Source organism: Vipera berus (assembly GCF_964194415.1).
Source record: "Vipera berus genome assembly, chromosome: 1".
Taxonomy (NCBI): Eukaryota; Metazoa; Chordata; class Lepidosauria; order Squamata; family Viperidae; genus Vipera; species Vipera berus.
In genome coordinates this window covers 344,170,205-344,193,287 of record NC_138202.1, presented here as the reverse complement: position 1 = coordinate 344,193,287, position 23,083 = coordinate 344,170,205, and the positions used below count along the sequence as shown (strand labels likewise).

General features: G+C 40.7%; 1 protein-coding gene across 1 annotated transcript in view; it reads right to left on the bottom strand.

The window, feature by feature from the left end:
• Positions 1-23,083, bottom strand: part of COL26A1 (collagen type XXVI alpha 1 chain) — a gene marked incomplete at both ends in the record, with an annotated part of 201,376 nt that overhangs the window by 25,816 nt on the left and 152,477 nt on the right. The window contains 4 exons of the mRNA XM_081312808.1: positions 2,602-2,754; positions 5,322-5,411; positions 12,414-12,567; positions 17,450-17,511. Of these exons, the coding sequence (XP_081168934.1) occupies positions 2,602-2,754; positions 5,322-5,411; positions 12,414-12,567; positions 17,450-17,511 (459 nt within the window). The remainder of the gene's footprint in view (positions 1-2,601; positions 2,755-5,321; positions 5,412-12,413; positions 12,568-17,449; positions 17,512-23,083) is intronic.

Sequence of the window (23,083 nt, the reverse complement as noted above, 5' to 3'; positions counted from 1 at the left end):
AATAAAATAGGTTAAATAAATGTGAATAAATAAACGAGTATATAGAAAACAATTTGCCTAATCCCTTTTCAGAATTGCTTATGCAAAGTTTCATGGATATATTCAGGACTGGCCCAAATATTAGGCAAACCAGAGCAACTTCAGCCTCATTAGACAGATCAGGCCAAGAAATCACAGGAAGGTTAAGCCTACCTTTGTTGAGATTGGCTACAGTAAACAAATCATGCAGGTCTGATTGTGCTGGACCTTCTCCTCCTCCTTATGGTTCAGTGAATTACGCCCCTTTTGCCTAGGCAACAGAACTTGCATATCTCAAGCAAGGTCATCTTCCTTACTCTCTAATCTCAAGTGGTAGACATGGACAGACAGTGAGTATGGGCAAGTTCTATCTTCCTAATCCGCAGCAAAGGCTTTATTGCACTTAAGGTAATGTTTGTGGCTTTCTAGAATAACTTGCCACCCGAGACAACTGCCCGAGCCATGTTGCTCTGAGATGATCCTTCTGGAGACGCCTTGGGAGGTGGCTATCATATGCACCTGCACAGGCAGCCATTCTGGAAGACTCACAAAGTGTGCTTCAGAGAGAGCTCTCAGAGGCCAGCTCCGTGCTGATCTAGAGGATAAAAGTGGTCTTCCGGTTGATGGAAGGGGCAAATGAGAGGAAAAAGGGGAATCATCACATGTCCTCCTCCCACCCATGCGGTCTCTCCAGTCACCTTTAAGGCATATCTTACAACTACAATCATATTTTTTTTGTATTTGTCCCGAATGACCGATATTGAAGTCAGTATATTACATAGTCTCCATCTCGGCTGCTCTCTCTCTTTCTCTCGCCGTCATATTTTTTTTTACCACCCTTCGGTCACAAGGGTTGGGAACATGTTGCCCTCAAGACAGCCTTGAAACCCAGATTGTTTATTAATTAATGTATTAATCAAATGTATATAGCTTCCCATCTGCCAAAAGAACTCTGAACAGCAAACAACGATAAAAATAAAATGCAAATTTATAGTTAAGAATAAATAGACTGAAGCTCCTAAAAAAAATCTCCATTTTAACATCCAAGCATACCCACGTTTCTTTCAGTCAGTGGGCAGCATGACAGGCATTCTAGCCCAACATTTTTAGGATGGCCACTGTCCCCTCCCCCATGGTTTTCTTTCCTTGCCCTTCTAAACAGTCCTGAACATTTATTGTTTTTCCAACGGGGATCACTTTTATCCAATCACTTGATCATTTTAGCTCCTCTATCCAACACTTCTTTTTCACTTCAGAAACCACTGGGATGGCATTTCTTTTTGGAAAGAGAAGGCTTGGAAGAGAGTTTATTCAAGGTACCATGATGCAGAGCAATATTTTTCAACCTTGGCAACTTTTAAGATGTGTGGACTTCAACTCCCAGAATTCCCCAGCTGTCCACACATCTTAAAGTTGCCAAGGTTGAAAAACACTGATGTAGAGAGTAAGAAGGATGACCTTGAGCCTGGCTACACATCTGTTGTGATTCAGGGTCAGCCTGTGGGTTCGGCAGTTGGGTCGGACGACTCAGAGGAGGAGGAGGGGGGTGTTGGAGAGCTTGCTGAGGATAGCCTTGAGGCTCCGCAGAGCCCTCAGCCAGGCCCCTCCCATCTGGTTACGACGCAGACCCAGCTGTGTGAGCCTGACAGCGTGGATGAAGATGACCCACAGCTGGCCCTGTTCAAGGACGCCCGACGCAGGAGGCAGTCAATCAGGAGTAAACAGAGGAAGGCAATGGGGCTCCTCGGAAGGAGGCAGAGAGAAGCCACACCCTGAACTGTATTTAAGGGGGAATGCGTGGGAGGGCTGATTTGCTGAAGGCAACCGCTTGAAAAGCTCCTGTTTCTTGGTTCGTGTCTTGGTCTATTTGTTTTTGTAGCAATAAATTTGGCAGGCGTAATTCCAGCCTCTTGCCTTCTTGTAAAAGGGGTTGTCCCTGCCTTTTCTGCAGGGCCGGTAGCAGGCTGGTACAGAACAACATCTTACGTATCTCCATCAAGGTCCTCTTGCTTACTCTCTGCACAGAGCTCACGTGCTTGCCCTTTCTCTAGGTTCAGGTCACACATAGAGGAAGAGGGGGGGGGAAATCAAAAGAAGGATACTCTTCCATCTCTTCACTCTTGTTGTGCTTGCAGAAACTCAGAGAAGAGAGGATTGTTGGAAGTAAGAGGGATGGCATAAAACAAGATGGTAGGGAAATGTCAGAATGGTCAATAATAACAAGAACTTCAACATATGCCCATCAACAACTACCTATGTGGCCATCCCTCGTTCAACAATTTGTTTTTTGCAATAGTTTGTTATATGTATTTGTTTCTTTGTAATTATTTATATAGCTCCTGTTCTTTTTTATTCAGGAGCTCAAGACACTTCCTCCTCCTTCTGTTTCAGCAACCCTGGGAGGGAGGTTGAGTTGACAGTGAGGAACTGGTACCAAGGAGATTCCATGGCTGAGGAGGGGCTTAAACCTGGGTCCTCCCCACTCCTAGTTCAGGACTTTCACCAGTATTCCTCAACAGCTCTTTATGTGCATATACAGTTTACTGGGTATGCATTTCTTTTTCAAACCATGTGTAGACCTACTTTCTTTTTCACCATTGGGCTGCAGTGAGTAAAGAACTCCTTGTTGAAATGTTAATGGGAAATTTGGAGATGCTGGAGGTCCCGGTGGCCCTGGTGGTCCAGGAATCCCTGTCTCACCAGGATATCCTCTAGGTCCTGGAGGTCCAAGTTGTCCTAGAATTCAGAGCAAAGAAAGAGTCACGATTCCTCAGAGCACTGGAAGTGCATTGGTTTTGCTGAGGATTAAGCTGAGCCTTAAGGCATCTGTCATGGAGCCTGTTCCTTAATGCAAAAAATCTTGCTTGAAATATGTGAAACATTGATAAAGGACAACTTTCTGTCACAGCTAAGGCATGGCCAAGCATGAGTCATTTCCCCCCAACCCCAGGCTATCAAACCACTTCCTCCCAACATTGGATTATCAAGCATAAATATTTTGCATGCCAATTTCTAGACATTGGTGGAGAAAGTCCTGGCTGTGAGGAGGAGACCAGAGCAAAAGAAGATTAGTGCATCCAATTGAGCTACAAAGCAACTAAGAACCAAGGAATAAGCCAGTTTGTAAAAAAAAAAGTCTAAATGGTAGAGGAAAGTATACCAACTTGAGGAGAATGGGCTGCTCAAGTGAGCTTCAATTTGAAGAGGAACTTTTCTTAGTCCTCTCCAAAAAGACTGAATGGCTGGCCTGGATGGGGAAGCATCCTCACTCCAGCATAGAAGGTTGCAAAGAACTATACAGGTAATTCTTGATTTACAATCTTTTGTCTTTAATGACCATTTGCCGTCTCAAAATTCAGCCCATAGAGCACTTCTAGCCATTGTAAAAAGCTGTACTGCTCCCCCACCAGTCACATGACGACATTTTGGGTGCTTGGCAACTTGTTTGCATTTACATCTGGTTGCCATGTGCCCTCTTATCATGCAAGGAGGCAAAATCCTCCCTTATGCTGCAGGAATGGACTTCAAACTGGCAAAAATATTAGCAGAGAGAGGGAAGGCACATTCAGATTTGCAAGATTACTATTACTATAATCCTATAATAAAAGTATTTTTAATATTTATAACTTTGTTTACCAAGTCTGGTCTACCTTGAAGAGATGACATCAGTCTTGCAAGTCTGAAAGCAGCTCCCCCTTCCTATCTTTATCTACAAGAGAATTAGGGAGGATCAAGCCTAAGACCCTTTCTCAAATTATATTTCTGCTTTGGATTCAAATCTCTCTTATCTGACAGTTGGCTTGGTTGCAACTCTTCCTCTTATTCCTCAAGGTTATTCTCACAGCTCATTACACTTCTTCTGCTTAGCTCTCTAGGTGATGGAGGAACATCCTGTTTCATGCTTATTCCCTGCTTATTTTTTTATTTTTTTTATTTTAATTCCATTTATATCCCGCCCTTCTCCGAAGACTCAAGGCGGCTTACAAGCTTAGCAGTAGCCTTCATTCTATGTATATGCCTGCTTGTTAGGGCTTTCACACACACCCCAAGCGGCATTATTACAAAGTCAGCTTATTGCCCCCAACAATCTGGGTCCTCATTTTACCTACCTCGGAAGGATGGAAGGCTGAGTCAACCTTGAGCCTGGTGGGACGCGAACCTGCACTAATTGCAGGCAGCTGGTGTTACTTAAGGAGGCATTAGCCCACTGCTCCACCAAGGCTATTCCACTATTCCTCTTTTGAGCTGATATGGTCAAAAACCCCTTAGTGAGATTGTCCTGTCCCACTGCCCCTTCACCCTTCACTGCCTACCAAAGTAGAAAACACTCCATCCTTGAAAAAAAAAAGTAATCACTGGTTCTGAACTGTTCAGAATGAGCTTGGATGAGCTAAGACCTAGAAGCCCTGGTCACTGGAATTGCAAAAATTGCATATGAGGTATACTCATGAATTTCTCCCTACATTCTAGTTGTTTAGACTGTGAAGTCTAAACAACTGGAATATACCAAGTAAGAAGATGCCATATGATACCTCTCAAATTTGGGGAAATGTTTTCTATCCAATTTCTAGACATACTTATGCTGTTACATATCTGGAGACAAGTCAACTGATGAGTTAGCAAGTTTATTTACATGGCACCATTTTTCTACAACCTATTGTTCTCCAGATACAACTTCCACCTTCCCAGGCCAGTCATCATAGTCTAAAAATCAAGGGAAACTTTCACATGTAATAGAATTGCTTACATCCCAATAGATTAGAAATATGATTCAAAGTAATGTTAAAAATGATTAGTGGCTTCCCCCCCCCCACTACTATCACATGTATTGAATGCCATGCAGATTTTAAGCACAAAAATGTTCTAAAAAATAAAACATACTACTACTACTGATGAGAAATTGTTGCCTTTGATGATGCATGTGATGTTCATTAATAAAATGAGGACCTATGACAAATCATATAACAGTTCTTAAATGGAATAAATTACAGAGACCTGTTTTTAAGTTTTGGAAACAAATTGCTTCAATATCATTGGGATTAGAAAGGATAGCCAAGAAGAAAATTCAATTCAGCCATCAAGACTGAAGATTTGTGTTTGAGTGTGCTGGGCTCCAAGTCCTAGCAGTCCTTTCCTGTAATCTAAATCACTGTGCTGATGAGGACTATGGGAATATGGTTCATCTGGAAGCTGCAGAATTGCCACGTAACATGTAGCCCAACTTCAAGTATCTTCATGAAATCTGCCAACTCAGGCTCCATATTGTCCTCCCATAAGTATAGCTGTTTCTCTCTTCCACTTACCTGGTGGTCCAGCTGGTCCTCTTTCACCAATCTCCCCCTTTTCTCCCTTTGGGCCTTGCAGTCCTGGTCTCCCAGTTGGCCCTGGAAGCCCTAAAAAATATAAGCATAAACACTTTGGTTCAAAAGATAAGCAACAGTGTCAAACAACAGGAGTCAGTTAATGTATATTTTTCATGTTGTCGCAGTGGTTAGAATGCAATACTGCAGACTAATTCTGCTGACTGCCAGGGGTTCAATCCTCACGGTGTAGGTGGTGTAGGGTTCCTGCTTGAGCAGAGGGTTAGACTAGAAGACTTCCAAGGTCCCTTCCAATTATTATTATTATTATTATTATTATTATTATTATTATTATTATTAGTAGTAGTAGTAGTAGTAGTAGTAGTAGTAGTAGTATATGCTGATTATGTAAAATCGCTTAGATAGGACTGTAAAGCCCTGAGAAGCAGTACAGAGGTTCAAGTGCTATTGCAATGTTTACAAATATAGTTATGTGTCTATATGTATCTTTATTACAGTAAAAAAAATTGAATGAGAAAGCAAAATTTAAATACGATTCGCCTAACTAAGCAGTCTAACTATAAGATATTCATTAATAGGAAACTGCTCATAACATATCAAGAATAATAATTCACACCTTCCTAATTGATTCAGAAGCTGTGTTCTTAATTGATAAGCACTGCCAAAAATTCAGCTGCAGCAGGGATCTCCTTGAAATTTCTGTCACAAAATAAACATTTTACATATTCAGCATGAGATCTGCCTACAACTATTTTTAATAAGACCCAGATCAAGACTAAGATAAGCCTCTTTCTCCCACCACTCTCAAATAATTACAATGGGTCCAACACATATTTGAGTCTGAGAGATAATATGAGAAAAGAGGAAAAGCTTGAAAAAGTTGGCTATGTTTGGCATGGAGAAGACAACACTGGAGGAAGACATGATGGCTGTCTTCAAGTATTTTCAGGTAATAATAATAATAATAATAATAATAATAATAATAATAATAATAATAATAATAATAATAATAATAATAATAATAATAAAGTTGGAAGAGACCTTGGAGGTCATCTAGTCCAACCCCCAGCTCAGGCAGGAAACCCTATACCATTTCAGACAAATGGCTGTCCAGTCTCTTCTTACAAACTTCCAGTGTTGGAACATTCACCGCTTCTGGAGGCAGGTTGTTCCACTGGTTAGTTGCTCTAACTGTCAGGAAATTTCTCCTTAGTTCTAGGTTGCTTCTCTCTTTGGTTAGTTTCCATCTGTTGTTTCTTGTCCTGCCTTCGGGTGCTTTGGAGAATAGCTTGACTCTCTCTTCTTTGTGGCAGCCCCTGAGATATTGGAACACTGCTATCATGTCCCCCCTCATCCTTCTCTTCATTAGACTAGACATTCCCAATTCCAGCAACCGTTTCTTATATGTTTTAGCCTTCATCTTTGCTGCTCTTCTCTGTACTCTTTCTAGAGCCTCAACATCTTTTTTACATCGTGGTGACCAAAACTGGATGCAGTATTCCAAGTGTGGCCTTACCAAGGCATTGTAAAGTGGTATTAGTACTTCACTTGATCTTGATTCTATCTCTCTGTTAATGCAGCCTAGCACTGTGTTGGCTTTTTTGGCAGCGTCAGCACACTGCTGGCTCATATTTAAGTGATTGTCCACTAGGACTCCAAGATCCCTCTCACAGTTACTACTATTGAGCAAGGTACCACCTATACTATACCTGTACATTTGTTTTTTCTTGCCTAAACGTAGAACCTTACTTTTTTCACCATTGATTTTCATTTTGTTAGATAGTGCCCAGTGTTCAAGTCCGTCCAGATCCTCCTGTATCTTAAGCCTATCTTCTGGAGTGTTAGCTATTCCTGCCAGCTTGGTGTCGTCTGCAAATTTGATGAGTTCCCCAACTATCCCCTCATCCAAATCATTGATGAAGATGTTGAAGAGCACTGGGCCCAGAACAGAGCCCTGGGGCACCCCACTATACACTTCCCTCCATGTAGATGCAGTTCCATTGAGGACCACATGCTGAGTACGGCCAGTCAGCCAGCTACAAAACCATCTGGTGGTGATGCTGTCTAACCCACATTTTTCTATCTTATCAAGTAGTAGGTTGTGATCTACTTTATCAAATGCCTTAGTGAAGTCCAAATAAATTATATCCACAGCATTCCTTTGGTCCACTAATTTTGTCACTTGGTCACAGAATACAATAAGATTTGTCTGGCATGATCTGTTTTCGACAAAGCCATTTTGGCTTTTAGTAAAGACTTCATTTGCCTCTAGGTGTTCGCTGGTTCATTGTTTAATTATCTTTTCCAGAATCTTCCCAGGTATTGAGGTCAGGCTGATAGGTCTGTAGTTTGCTGGATCTATTTTTTTCCCTTTTTTGAAGATGGGAACTACATCGGCTCTTTTCCAGTCCTCTGGTAGTTCCCCAGTGCTCCAGGATCTTTGAAAAATATAGTTCAGTGGTTCTGAGATCACATCTGCCAATTCCTTGAGATCCTTGGGGTATAATCCATCTGGTCCTGGTGATTTGAACTAATCTAGGCTGGATGAGTTCTAAAGGAGATCAACCCTGACTGCTCTTTAGAAGGCCAGATCCTGAAGCTAAAACTCAAATACTTTGGCCACCTAATGAGAAGGAAAGACTCACTGGAGAAGAGCCTAATGCTGGGAAAGATTGAGGGCAAGAGAAGAAGGAGACGACAGAGAATGAGGTGGCTGGATGGAGTCACTGAAGCAGTAGGCGTGAGCTTAAATGGACTCCAGAAGATGGTAGAGGACAGGAATGCCTGGAGGAACGTTTTCCATGGGGTCGCGATGGGTCGGACACGACTTCGCAGCTAACAACAACCACAGGCTGGACAGGTGCTCACTTACCATTTTCTTGCCTATCTTAACTTGTGTTTCTAATCTGTTTTTTATGGTACTGTTTTTGATAGGTTGGACTGTTTCTTCTCTTTGTGTAAAGACAGATGCAAAAAACGAGTTAAATACTTCTGCTTTCTCCCTGTTGCTTGTCACCTTCTTGCCACTTTCCCCCACTAATGGACCAATTATTTCCTTAACTTTTTTCTTGTTTTTTACATGTTGAAAGAAGCTTTTTTTGTTATTTTTTACTTTGGTCGCAAGCCTTAGTTCATTTTGAGCGTTAGCTTTCCTCACTTCGTCTTTGCAGGCATGGGCTATTTGCTCATATTCTGCCTTAGTTATGTTCCCCTCTTTCCACTTTTTATACTTGTCCTTTTTATCTTTCAATTTATCAGAGAGTTCTTTATGAAGCCATGTTGGTTTCTTTTGAGAGCTGTTATTTTTCTTCTTTGTTGGTATTGTGCTAGACTGGGCTTTTATTATCTCACTTTTCAAAATTTCCCAAGCTTCTTGAGTTGTTTTCCCCTTGAGGACTCTCATCCATGGAATCCTTCCCAAGCTCTCTCTAAGTTTATTGAAATTAGCTCTCTTAAAGTCCAAGACTCTAGTTTGACTGTGTTCTATTGCTTGTGCTTCCAGAATGTTGAATTCCAATATTGCACGATCACTTCCCCCCAAGGTTCCTGTGGCTTCAAGACCTTCTATCATTTCATCTCTGTTAGTGAGGATTAGATCCAATATGGCTAATTCCCTAGTTCCCTTCTCTACTTTTTGGGAGACAAAGTTGTCTGCTAGGTTTGCCAGGAATCTGTTTGATCTTCCACTTAGTGCAGAGTTTGTCTCCCAGTTGATGTCAGGGTAATTAAAGTCCCCCATTACTATTGTGATGTGCTTCCTAAATACCTTAGTTAGCTGACTAGCAAAAACGTCATCTATTTCCTCTGTTTGGTTGGGTGCCCTATAGTATACACCTATAGCAATGTATTTTTCCCCCTTTTATATTGACCCAAATGCATTCAAGACAGTTTTTATCATTGTTGTGCTCTATTTGTGTAGTTATTTCTTATATAGAGAGCAACTCCATCTCCTCTTTTGTTTGGTTTGTTTCTTTTAAATAATTTAAATCCCTCTAGCTATGTGTTCCATTTGTGGGTTCATCCCACCATGTTTCTGTAACGGCAACAATATCATATCTGCCCTCATTTACCTGAATTTCTAGTTCACCCTGCTTGCTGTTCATACTCTGTGCATTGGTGTTTAGACATTTGAGTCCTTTATGACTGACCCTGTGTTTACTTTCTACATAACCTGTGTGCTGTCTGAGTTCCCCTATTTTCTTACCACCTGTTTGGTTAGTGCACTTTGTGTGGCACTCGCTATTAAAAGCTTGATTTTGCTTGACAGCAAGGTTGATATTCTTGTCCACAAACATATCTATTGTCAAGTTTCTGACGTATGGGCTTTTCAAGTGACTCTGAGGCATTGCTTACCTTAAAAGTCCTTTATTAGCCTAATACACCAGCAAATCCTTGCTCGAAGGAAGCTGGAATCTGAAACCTCCTCCCCTTGCACAATATATTAAAACACAATTCTCCACCTTTCTAATTTTGTCATTAATCATATTCTCCAATTAATTTAAAGAATCAGTTTCCCTTCTGTTAAAACTGCCAAGGCCTTATCTTCTTTAGTTAGAGATGGCCTTGAAAGTGCAATCCTACTCATCCCCCCTCCCAACCTTAAACTAAATCTCTTAAAGCAATACACAAGTTTAACATATGAAATGGCTCCTTCTTCATCTCTTGTCAAGCAATAACATTTGATGTTAGCAGCATTGACATCTATGTTACATGCATTGATAACCCTATAATTTTTAGATTGCCAGGGACAGGGATGTTTAGTTTAAATTGACAGGTAGAAGCTGACAGGTAGAAGATGAGACAGACTTTTTAAGAGTCCTTCTGGAAGACAGGACATAATAGGTTTAAATTACAAAAAAGTACATGTTGGTTGCATATTGAGAAAACATTCCTAAAGATATGGGATATTCAAAAATAGACCAACCATTTGGAATTTTTCTTCCTTCGCTGGAAGTGCTTAAACTGAACCTGAATGACTCCGTCGAGGTACTATAGTAAATAGATTCCTGAACTGGATAGGACTGGATTACATGAGGCTTAAAGCCACTTCAAATTCTGTGATTCCCAGAACAAAAAGTAAATCAGACCTTGCTAGTAGCTATGTATACAAAACATGCTTAACCAAGTTACTCAAAACCTTAGTGGCTCCATTTACATAGCAACTAAGGCAACCATTGCAAATAACTAAGGTGATTTTTATTTAAGAGTTTGGTTTAGTGCAGGGGTAAGCAACCATGGCTCTTTTATAACTCGTGGACTTCAACTCCCAGAATTCCTGAGCCAGACATGCTGGCTCAGGAATTCTGGGAGTTGAAGTCCACGAGTCATAAAAGAGCCAAGGTTGCCTACCCCTGGTTTAGTGGATGGAGAGCTAAGCACATTGTATGAACCCAGCCAGTTTATGGTTCATAAAATGAGTAAATTCCATTACTAGTTAAGTACATTGAGCAACTATATGTAGCTATTTCTCAACCCAGTGTCTTTCAAATGCATTGAAAAAGTGTAGATGATCTGATTGTTGTTAAGAAGTTAAGACATGAATTAGCTGATGCCTGTTCCAAACTAAATTTATTCTGTGAAGAATAAGTGAGGCCAATAAATCCCACACAGTCTGTTTCTCCACGGATATAATGGATATTTGTTATATACAATAATAGTCAGTGATCTCAGGCATTACAAAACTAAAGGAATGCCCGTATGCCATTAATTAATCCTTTGCTAAATTAAAAAAAGGTTGCACTTAAAAATAATATTTGCAGATCAAATAATTACAATACTTTGAACAAGTAATATAATTTGCAGTGGGGAAATTAAACTTTCCTTCCTTGTTCATTTTCCCCCTGTAACCTCTCTCCCCCCACCCTCACAGTTACCTCCATCCTGAAATCCCATTTCTCTTGCCCTGTTTCCACATGTAGCCACCTTAATCATCCTTGAATCCTTTTCCCCAGAGAACTCCTGTTTTTCTACTCTTTTCTTTCTGCACTGCCTTCCCTGGAACATTTCTCCCCAAGACCATTTTTCACTCAATTATTTTTACACCTTCTCTTCCCTTTTCCAGCCTTTCCCTGTCACTCAGGCAATCTTCTTCTACCAGAGGATGGGAAGAGAGAGCAAGTGCTATTACATATATCATAAGAAATTACCACTAACATCCTAACATCATTATTACTGGTGGAAGGAAAGCTTGAAAGAAAGACTTCCTCAGTCTTTGATCACTCATTTCCTAAGCATATTCATTTGTGTGTGTGTGTGTGTGTGTGTGTGTGTGTGTGTGTGTGTGTGAGAGAGAGAGAGAGAGAGAGAGAGAGAGAGAGAGAGAGTAGTAGGGAAGTGATGGCCATATACTTGCAACCTATCCATTACTATTTCAACCAAGGAAAACTAGTAAAAGAGGTCAAGTAGCACTGGTCATTTCGATAAAAGCAGCATCACATCTTTTATGATGACATCATAATGATATCATGCTCATGATGTTATGCAGAAGTCCAAAAGGAGCAGTGTGAACTGCTTTCATCATTTTGATAAAAGTGGCTGTAATTGTGGAAACCCATGTCTCTAGACATTCTGGATTAGTGAATACTGGGAACATCTTATTTGCAGAGCTGACTGCATAGGGCAGGGGTGTCAAACTGCTGTCCTGGGGGCAAGATGTGTCATGCCGAAACTGTGCCCACCCCATTGCTGGCAATGGAACAAAAAGTCACAATACGTTGCAACACATCACGTGATGTTGCGAGTTTGAGACCCCTGGCATAGGCGAAGACTTCTCTCTTTATGAAGATCCAACAGGATTTCCCCTTTTCTTGGAAAATGTCTAGACATACCTTTTCCAGAAAGGCTCGTTACTTACTTACTTAAATAAGTAAGACACTTGTATAGCAAATGATAATGCTATAACTAATGATTAAATTTCTTGGCCTAAGCCCAGAAATAATGTTATTTGATTGAAATAATGAACCACAAGTTCAGTGCGGAAAAAAAGACAGAATTGGCCTATTAGGAAATACATGGCATTTCCCATTTTTATAAAAATCAGATGCCCAGGAAGAGAACATGAGGCAATCTGCTCACCAACAGGTCCCATTGGTTTCCTCAGGGCTGTTCCTGGATTAGCTAGGGGAATAGCATCAGGCACCACATCATCATACCAAGTGGCTGTAGTTCTTGTCATTGGAAGATCATTGTCTGAAGGTGAAGGTCGTTCTGCAGCCTCAAGCAAATGGATCTGGATGGAAAACATAATGGTCAAAACAAATTGTATATATGAAAATGACATGGAGGCAATCATACCAAATCTTTTTGAGTAGGACATGGTGTTTGAATGAAAATCAGGACCATGAACAGCTCCGAATCAGTCCTAGAGTACTAGAGCAGCTGGATTAATGTTGTCCCAGCAGAGAATAGGAATTTCTCTGAAATAGGATTTTGAACCATTGACTCAAGGTATGGTGTCCTCGAGAAAACTTTGGATTCCTGGGTTACAGTCTTTAGTACCTATAGGAAGAGCTTCTGGGGCAGATGGGCTGCACCTTGCAAAAACTAAGAAGAATATCTTTGGAAAACATATTGTTTAAGTCATCTGGAGGGCAAGGGATTCTATTTCCTAGAGCCACACTTAAAACACAAGTCTAAAGTCAGTATACTGTATCTTACATACACCAGGACAGGGGTCCTCAACCTGTGGGCCATGAGGGGTTGCAACTGGGCTGTGGAAATGGCCGGCAAGCATGTGCACGTACATGCATATCTTCAGTTGTGCAAGTAGAGGTGAGCAGCAGAGAGCATATGCACATGCGCTCCATTTGAGTGAGAGGCAGGAGCATTTTAATGCCATTCATGCAAATGGAGCTGTGCACACACGCACGCCTGCCAGCCAGGTAGGCAAACTCCCCCCGCCAGTCCACAAAGCAGTAAATGTTGGGGAACTCTTCACTAGGAGATATAGCGAAGAAATTTTTAAAAGAGCATTACTAAAGGGCTCAGATGCCCGTATGGGGAGCAAACAGGCAAACCTAAAGTCTTAGTACAGGAGAGTAAATATGACATTGAAAGTATTACAGACACTAGCTGGGATGGATATCATAATTGGAATACTGTGCAGGAAAGATGTAATTTGTTCAGAAGAAACAGATCCGACAAAAGGAGAATCTCATTGGATATAAAGACACATCTATACAGAAATTCATACGTCACTGGGACTTTGGCAGCAAATAAATTTAATAACAACAACACATCAGGGAGGAAGACACTGTTGAAAGTGCTTGGGTAAATATTAAGACTGAAAAAACAAAACAAAATGACGTTGTGGGCATGTACTACAGGCAATTCAAACAAGCAAAAGATACATAAATTTTTGCAGGCTGGATGATCAAGATATCCAGGAAACACTATAGTGAAAATGGAGGATTTCAACTTCCTTGACATCACTGGGAATCATACTCTGCAGTAAGTGGGAGATCCAATAATTTCTTGACATATCTTGTAGACAACTGCAATGGAGGAAGGGTCTAGAGAATCATCTATACTGGACTTAATATTAACAAGGAGTAAGTGGTGAAGGAATTGGAAGTGGTAAGAACGTTGAGAATGACCATATAGTCCTAGAATTTACTACAGCTTAGGCAGCTGCCAATGTTTTCTACATAACTTACTAACCTTGCACGGTAGTTTCAAGAACACAGAGCATAGAATCATAGGGCTGGAAGGGACCGCACAGGTCTTCTCGTCCAACTCCCTGCTCAAGACAGGAGATGTTACCATCCCAGTCAATTGGTTTGTCCAGTCTATTGAAAACCTACAGTGATTGAGCACCCACAGCTCCTGGAGACAAGCTATTCCATTGATTAATTGTTCTCACTGTTAGAAAAAAGAGCGTGGCCGGGCAGGCAGGCAGATGTCTTGCTCGGCTGTGGCTTGGGGGGCACTTTTTTCAGTGCCATTGTAACTTCCAACAGTCACTAAGCGAACTGTTGTAAGTCAAGGAGTACCTGTACTTTATCACTTTTTTCCCTATTTTGGGGGCGGGGTCATCAGGTTTTGGACACCTTGCTAGGTGACTGGTGGTACTCGGATATTACCATATCCTAAAAGTGGTACAATGGGTGAAAACGTTGAAAAGCCCTGCTCTAGTGTCTTAGGTTAGAGAATAAGTCAATCCCCTCTTCTCTGTGACAGGTCTCAAGTACTGGAAGATAGATATCATGTCCCTCCTAATCCTTCTTTTCTATTGGCTAGACATAGCTAGCTCCCTCAACCATTTATCATGTGATTTAGCCTCCAGATCCCTTATTAAATTAAGTCTGCATTCTTATCTATAAGAAAGCATGATTTAATTCACTGGGACTTATTTCTGAGTAGATGTGGACAAGACTGCGTTTCATCTCACATAGCTGTTAACAGTTATTAAGAAAAATGTGTTTAAATTAAATGTGTGGAACAAAACACTCTATTTTGCTTGAAATAAATAAGCACAAGCCTTTTAATGATATGGGGGGAACGTTATAATCTGGAGCCTGGCAAAGGGAGAGAATTATATTACAAAAAAAGAGTGATCATGCAAAAAGCATATGGTCGTTTGGCAATCACATATGGAATCAATCGTAACTAGCATTTGTGTAATCTCATGTCCTCATATCCAGGACACCACAGCCTATGCCTTTCACTGGGATGCATGATATCAGATCAGATAACTGCAAGTTTTCAAAGAGTGATCCAAACCTTAAATTTCTAACAGACTATTCATAATCCATCATGGATTTTGCTAAAAGCTTATGGCGGATAAATAATAAAAAAATTGGGCTCCAGAGAACCTGACAAATATAGATAGTCCTGGACAGATTATGCATTGTGAAATCTAATACCTAAGTATAGTTTCAAATAACATATAGTGTATACACTACATGCAGCCATGTACACGCAAGGCTTCATGGTTGGTCAAGTGCTGGTGGGCTTGGAAACGAAGATCCACAATAACCAAAAAGAAGAGAAGAATAACAAAGATGATTAGGGGCTAGAGGCTAAACCACACAAAGAATGGTTGCAGGAATTGGATATGTCTGGTTTAATGAAAAAAATGAAAATCTTAAAAATCTATGCACATAACATATTCTTCCTAAGTTCTACTTCCCTGAAGTTGAACTTCAAAAGACCAGATCTCCTGACCTAAAGCAGCAACAGCTTTATCTCTTTTGGTGACTTCTCACTTGGGATGGTACCTAAGTTATGTGGTGGGATCAGCTCAACTGAATTGGTCAAGGAAATCTCATACAAAAGAAAATTCTCAATCAACCCATCCTCAGGCAGTTAGCCGCTGGTTCTAGCAGCTAGGTTTACTGGGAAATGTGGTGCAGCAAGGAAAGCCAAACCATTAACACTACTTACTGTGCCACGAAGAAGCAAAGGAAATATAGTAGATAGGGAAATCTTGGGGTCTTAGCAATTTAAGGACAAGAGCGTGCATGGGGAAGGGAAGAGATGCATTAGTCAACATAGGATAAAAAAAATCCTTCCATTTTTGGGTGGGGAAAGTCAATCCAACAGTATCTGGATACTATAATGATGGGGGGGAAAACAAAGAAGCTTGATTTCTGAGAACAAATTAGTTTTGGACAAGTTCATGGAAATGGACTGTATGAACCCAGATGCCTCCCAGGCATACCTTAACAAGATGCCCACAAACTTGGGATTGTGATTTCAGGAATTTCTTATCAACTTTACCACTATTTTTCTTTTTCTTTGTTATTTTCTGTTTTGATAAACTAATGCAAATTTTGAAACTGGAAAAAAACAAATAAGGGCTGTCTTTCATTTCTTTGACTTGGGTGAATTTTAGTTAATGGCAGATGTGAAGAAAATGTTGCTTCTGGACTTTTCAAATTCTCTTTGTTTCCTTAAAGATGTGATCTTCCTGCCTCCGCTAAAATCTAGGACTAATATACATTCACCTTAACCTCTGTGAAAAAGGTCCCTAGCTTGTGATACAAATAAATCTTGGCTTCCTTCCGCCCAGCCCATAGTAACCTTGATAACATGTAGTGTTATGATTTTGAGGAAAGAAAGAAAGCTGGCATCATACAAGACCACTGCTGATGGATTGAAACTTCATGGTAATAGAGTCAGATGAGATGTTATGAGGAAATTTCTTGACGATAAGAGATTGACTCATGAATGTTGGAAATTAAAACATTCTACAAATATGTGTGGACATTCCTAAGAGAAGAAATCTGACCTGAGCAATTATTAGTGAAGCAGGATATAACTATAACAGGAAGTAAATTATGGGAATAGATAATGCTAGCACCTAGCTAGCTATATTTTACCAAATCAAAGAGCACATGTTCTGTGTGCATCTGTATTTTGGAAGAAAATGGCCACAGAAGAAAATCGCCACAAATTAGGATCCTGACAGATTAAAAAAAGAGACAGAGAATCAAACCTTAATGCTATCTATACCCTACTGCCTACTTGAGATCTGTAGGCCAAGAGGTGCTGAAGAATCAATGCCATTCAATTCACACCTCCAATGATAAAGTGGCCTGTTCTTCCCCCTTGATGGTCATCTTCAGATAGACACTGGATAGTCATTTGTTTAAAAAGTTTTCTCAGATCCTGCACTAAGCAGCAGACTGAACTGGTGTGTATCTTCTGAGATCTTGTCCAATTCTATGATTATGAACATTTTTCTATTCATAAATTAAAGGAGAATGGTTGAAGTCTTTTAAATGAAGGATCCCCAATCCATGGGCCACAGTCCATTTGAAACAAGGCTATGGAAGTGGTGGGTGAGTGCGCACACTCACGCATTTGCAAAGCTCCATATGTGTGAGCAGCAGGCGTGTGGCTCACCACTCACGCAAATGCAGCTGTGCGCATGTGTGCGCACCTGCCACTTGTGCATAACCATTCCCTCTGCCTCCCCCCACCACCACCACCAGTCCTCAAAACCGGAAGATTGGAGATTGCTGTTTTAAATTAGAGTCTGGGAGATGCTCCAGAAAAGTGGGATAAGATATTTTGCGACAGCTGAGATCATTGAAGTCAGGTAGATGAAGGCCAAAGGTAGGGAGCATTCTCAACCACCCAAATGGTTTCTTGAAAAATGTACTTACTTTGGCTTCCAAGATATTCAGCCTTTCAGTCATATCTATGAGCTTTGTGCAATTCATACATTCTAGAAGAAAGAAAAAAACATTGGGTTTGTTACAACATATGGTTGAAATAAATGAACAACTCACATTGATCATGTTTTAATTTTATTTTAATTACTGCAATGTACTCTCTGGCTTAGCTTTTCAATTTTTTTTCAAAAAATCCCTAGGGGGTAATTGTAATGATTTATTAACACAATAACATTTCAAAAACAGTACACATTCCTATGTTGGATGCAAATAAATAAATGATTAGTTTCAAAAAAGAAGCAGATGGATGATCCTTACAACATTTAAAGAGTGGTCTGGCCTGGAAACAATAATGATAAAACAATGAGAAATGTTTTAACCAAATTTGTTTGCTGGAGAGCAAGGGTTAGACAACAGAGTGGTAGATGATTTGGACTACAATTCCCATTAGCACCAAACAAAAAGGCCAATGAATAAGGATTCTAGTAACTGTTGTTCAGAAGTCTTTGGTTGCTTAACTGTGCCCAAAGTAGGGATGGGGAAAAGCAACAGAATTGCATGGAGACTTGGGAGTTCAGAACACATATTCCTTCTCCTCTGCGAAGATTGTTGGAGGGAACTACAGATAGTCCTCAACCAGTGATTTAGCAATTGTCAAGTTACGATGAACCCCTCAAAACCTACAACCTGGTTCTGACGTTTTGATGGCCATCCCCTCTCCACGGTCTCACAAATGCATTTGGGGGGCTTGGCATTTACAATGTCTTGTGTTCACAGGACTGCAATGTACTTACTTACTTACTTACTTACTTACTTACTTATTTATTTATTTATTTATTTATTTATTTATTTATTTATTTATTTATTTATTTATTTAAATTTATGTTCTTCCCATCTTGCAATTTGAGGCAATTCTGGGCAGTTTACAATGCAATAAACCATAGAGATAACAAAACAATTATGCAATGACCCACTTTGCAACCATCACAAATTACAACTGTAATTATCAGGCTCAATTACAGCCTTAAATCGAGGACAACCTGCAATAAAGGGAGGAAAAACAGCATCAACTGGAACTCAGTCACTGGATGCTCCAAAGAGAGATGTCAGTAATGTAACAGAGCATTCAGAACACAACTTCTGGAACTCTTTCCAACCCATTAACTAGCACTGGCTATAGGAAGTGCATATGTTTCTGTAAAACATTTACAAGCTTGTCATATATTTATTATTTATTTATTTATTAGTTGAATTTATATACCGCCCTATTCCCGAAGGACTCAGGGCGGTTCACAGGGCAATTAAAACGGTACAAAAAAGAATAAAATGGAATTAAATTAGTACAGGCCCACAATTCCTAATAACAATTCCTAATAACAATAAAATTTAAAATTTAAAATTAATTTAATATAATTTAATATAATTTAATTAAATACTTTAAAATTTAAAATCCCTCAGTCCAGGCCAGACAATTCGAACAACCAGGTTTTTAAGTCCCGGCGAAAAGAGCGAAGGTCGGGGGCAGTCCGAAGCTCCATCGGCAGTTCGTTCCAAAGGCCGGGCGCACTCACAGAGAACGCCCTCCCCCTGGGAATCACCCGCCGTCAATCTCTAACTGGCGGAACCCTAAGGAGGCCCTCCCTGTGGGCACGCACAGGACGATGGGAAACTGATGCTGGTAGCAGGTGCTCCCTAAGGTAATCTGGACCCATGCCATATATACTGCTTCATTATGCTTTACAGACCTCTCAAAGTGGTTTACAGAGTCAGCATTTTGCCTCCAATAATCTGGGTCCTCATTTTACTGGTCTCGGAAGGATAGAAGGCTGAGTCAACCTTGAGCCGTTCAGAATCAAACGTCTGGCAGTGGGCAGAGTCAGCCTGCAATACTGCATTCTAACCACTGTGGAACCATGCCTCCTTAAGGAGAAACAAAGTAATGCATTCCATCTCTGATGCGTGTCTCTCTTCTCTTCTTTGTTTATGTGTTTGGGTGCTTTGAGAAGCAATTCCAAACAACAGTATTTTTTATTTAAGCTAAATGTTTTGAGGATAAATATAATTTTTGGGCTGTTTTGACAATTCTGTCAAAGCTGCTAACATTCCAAAAACTATGGGGAAAACCATTCCAGTACCAATATTTATAATCCTTTCCACTTGCTTTAGAGCTACTCTTCGCTTGGTAGTGCCACATCTATATGTAAAGCTTCATCTACTATGACATCCATTGTGTTCTGTTTTTGATGTCAGTGTTTCTGAACTTTAAAGGCCTGTAATACTTTTACACAATTGTTCTGAAATGCACATATATTTATTAGATTTATATCCTGCCTTTATTTTGTACAATTCAAGGCTGCAAATATAATAGCAATAGCACTTAGATGTATATACCACGTCACAGCGCTTTACAGCACTCTCTGAGCAGTTTACAAATGTCAGCATATTGCCTTCAACAATTTGGGTCCTTATTTTACCAACCTCAGAAGGATGGAAGGCTGAGTCAAACTTGAGCCAATCAAGATCAAAGTCCTGGCAGTGGGCACAGTTAGCATGCAATACTGCATTCTAACCACTGCACCACCATGGCTCCTAATGCTCCATTTTTCTCATAACAACAATCCTGTCAGGTGGATTGGGTTGACAGAGTGTTATTGGTCCAGAGTCACTCATGCCTAGGGGAGGGTTAGAACTCACAATGTCCCACTTTCTAATGCAGCACCTTAACAGTAATCCCCTTCATGGATTACTGCCTTGTCGTGGCGAAGGGGCTTGCGTAATTCAATGAAGCTATGAGCTATGCCGTGCAGGGCCACCCAAGACGGACAGGTCATAGCAGAGAGTTCTGACAAAACGTGATCCACTGGAGAAGGAAATGGCAACCCACTCCAGTATCTTTGCCATGAAAACCCTATGGACAGTACCAAAAGGCAAAACGATATGACGCTGGAAGATGAGCCCCTCAGGTCGGAAGGCGTCCAATATGCTACTGGGGAAGAGCAGAGGGCTAGTACTAGTAGCGCCAGAAAGAATGAAGCGACTGGGCCAAAGCCGAAAGGACGCTCAGCTGTGGATGTGTCTGGTGGTGAAAGGAAAGTCCAATGCTGTAAAGATTTTTTCTCCATAGGAACCTGGAATGTAAGATCCATGAATCAAGGAAAGCTGGACGTGGTCAAACAAGAGATGACAAGACTGAACATTGACATCTTAGGTATCAGCGAACTAAAATGGACAGGAATGGGTGAATTTAATTCAGATGACCATCAGGTATACTACTGTGGGCAAGAATCCTTCAGAAGAAATGGAGTAGCCTTCATAGTCAATAAAAGAGTAGGAAAAGCAATACTGGGATACAATCCTCAAAATGACAGAATGATCTCAGTTCGAATCCAAGGCAAACCATTCAATATCACAGTAGTCCAAGTCTATGCCCCAACCACCAGTGCTGAAGAGGATGAAATTGACCAGTTCTATGAAGCACTACAGCACCTTATAGAACTAACACCAAAAAATGATGTTCTTATCATCATGGGGGATTGGAATGCTAAAGTAGGAAGCCAAAAGATAACTGGAATAACAGGCAAGTTTGGCCTTGGAGTGCAAAATGAAGCAGGGCACAGGCTGATAGAATTCTGTCAAGAGAATGCGATGGTCATAGCAAACACTCTTCTCCAACAACCCAAGAGACGGCTCTACACATGGACATCACCAGATGGTCAACACAGAAATCAGATTGACTATATGCTCTGCAGCCAAAGATGGAGAAGCTCTATACAGTCAGTAAAAACAAGACCAGGAGCTGACTGTGGCTCAGACCATGAGCTTCTCCTTGCAAAGTTTAGGCTTAAACTGAAGAAAGTAGGGAAAAGCACTAGGCCACTCAGGTATGAATTAAATCATATCCCTGTTGAATATACAGTAGAGGTGACAAATAGATTTAAGGAATTAGATCTGATAGACAGAGTGCCTGAAGAACTATGGACAGAGGTTCGCGACATTGTACAAGAGGTAGCAACCAAAACCGTCCCAAAGAAAAATAAATGCAAGAAAGCAAAATGGCTGTCTGAGGAAGCTTTGCAAATAGCTGAGGAAAGGAGGGAAGCGAAAGGCAAGGGAGAAAAAGAAAGATACGCCCAATTGAATGCAGAATTCCAGAGAATAGCTAGAAGAGATAAGAATGCCTTCTTAAATGAACAGTGCAAAGAAATAGAAGAAAACAATAGAATAGGGAGGACCAGAGATCTTTTCAAGAAAATTGGAGAAATGAAGGGCACGTTTAATGCAAAAATGGGCATGATAAAGGACCAAAATGGCAGGGACCTAACAGAGGCAGAAGAGATTAAGAAGAGGTGGCAAAATTACACAGAAGAACTATACAAGAATGAGCTTAACGTCCCTGATAATCACAATGAGGTGGTCACTGACCTCGAGCCAGACATCCTAGAATGTGAAGTGAAGTGGGCCTTAGAAAAACTGAGCAACAACAAAGCTAGTGGAAGTGACAGTATTCCAGCTGAGCTATTCAAAATCTTAAAAGACAATGCAGTAAAAGTGCTACACTCAATTTGCCAGCAAATTTGGAAAACTCAACAGTGGCCACAGGATTGGAAAAGATCAGTTTACATTCCAATTCCAAAGAAAGGCAGTGCCAAAGAATGTTCAAACTATCGCACCATTGCACTCATTTCTCATGCTAGTAAAGTCATGCTTAAAATCCTACAAGCTAGACTTCAGCAGTATGTGGATCGAGAACTACCAGAAGTACAGGCAGGATTTCGAAGAGGCAGAGGAACTAGAGATCAAATTGCCAATATACGCTGGATCATGGAGAAAGCTAGGGAGTTCCAGAAAAACATCTACTTCTGCTTCATTGACTATGCTAAAGCCTTTGATTGTGTGGATCATAACAAACTGTGGCAAGTTCTTAAAGAGATGGGAGTACCAGACCATCTTATTTGTCTCTTGAGAAACCTATATGCGGGCCAAGAAGCAACAGTGAGAACTGGACACGGAACCACTGATTGGTTCAAAATTGGGAAAGGAGTCCGGCAAGGCTGTATACTGTCGCCCTGCCTATTTAACTTATATGCAGAGCACATCATGAGAAAGGCAGGGCTAGATGAATCAAAAGTTGGAATTAAGATTGCCGGAAGAAATATCAACAACCTAAGATACGCAGATGATACCACTCTAATGGCAGAAAGTGAAGAAGAACTAAAGAGCCTCTTGTTGCAGGTGAAGAAGGAGAGTGCAAAACTTGGGTTGAAACTTAACATTAAGAAAACCAAGATCATGGCATCTGGCCCTCTCAATTCCTGGCAAATAGATGGGGAAGAAATGGAGGTAGTGACAGATTTTATTTTCCTGGGCTCCAAGATCACTGCAGACGGGGACTGTAGCCAAGAAATTAAAAGACGCTTGCTCCTGGGGAGGAAAGCCATGGCAAATCTAGACAGCACACTAAAAAGCAGAGACATCACCCTGTCAACAAAAGTGCGTATAGTCAAGGCTATGGTCTTCCCAGTTGCAATGTATGGCAGTGAAAGTTGGACCATAAGAAAGGCTGAGCGCCAAAGAATTGAGGCCTTTGAACTGTGGTGCTGGAGAAGACTCCTGCGAGTCCCTTGG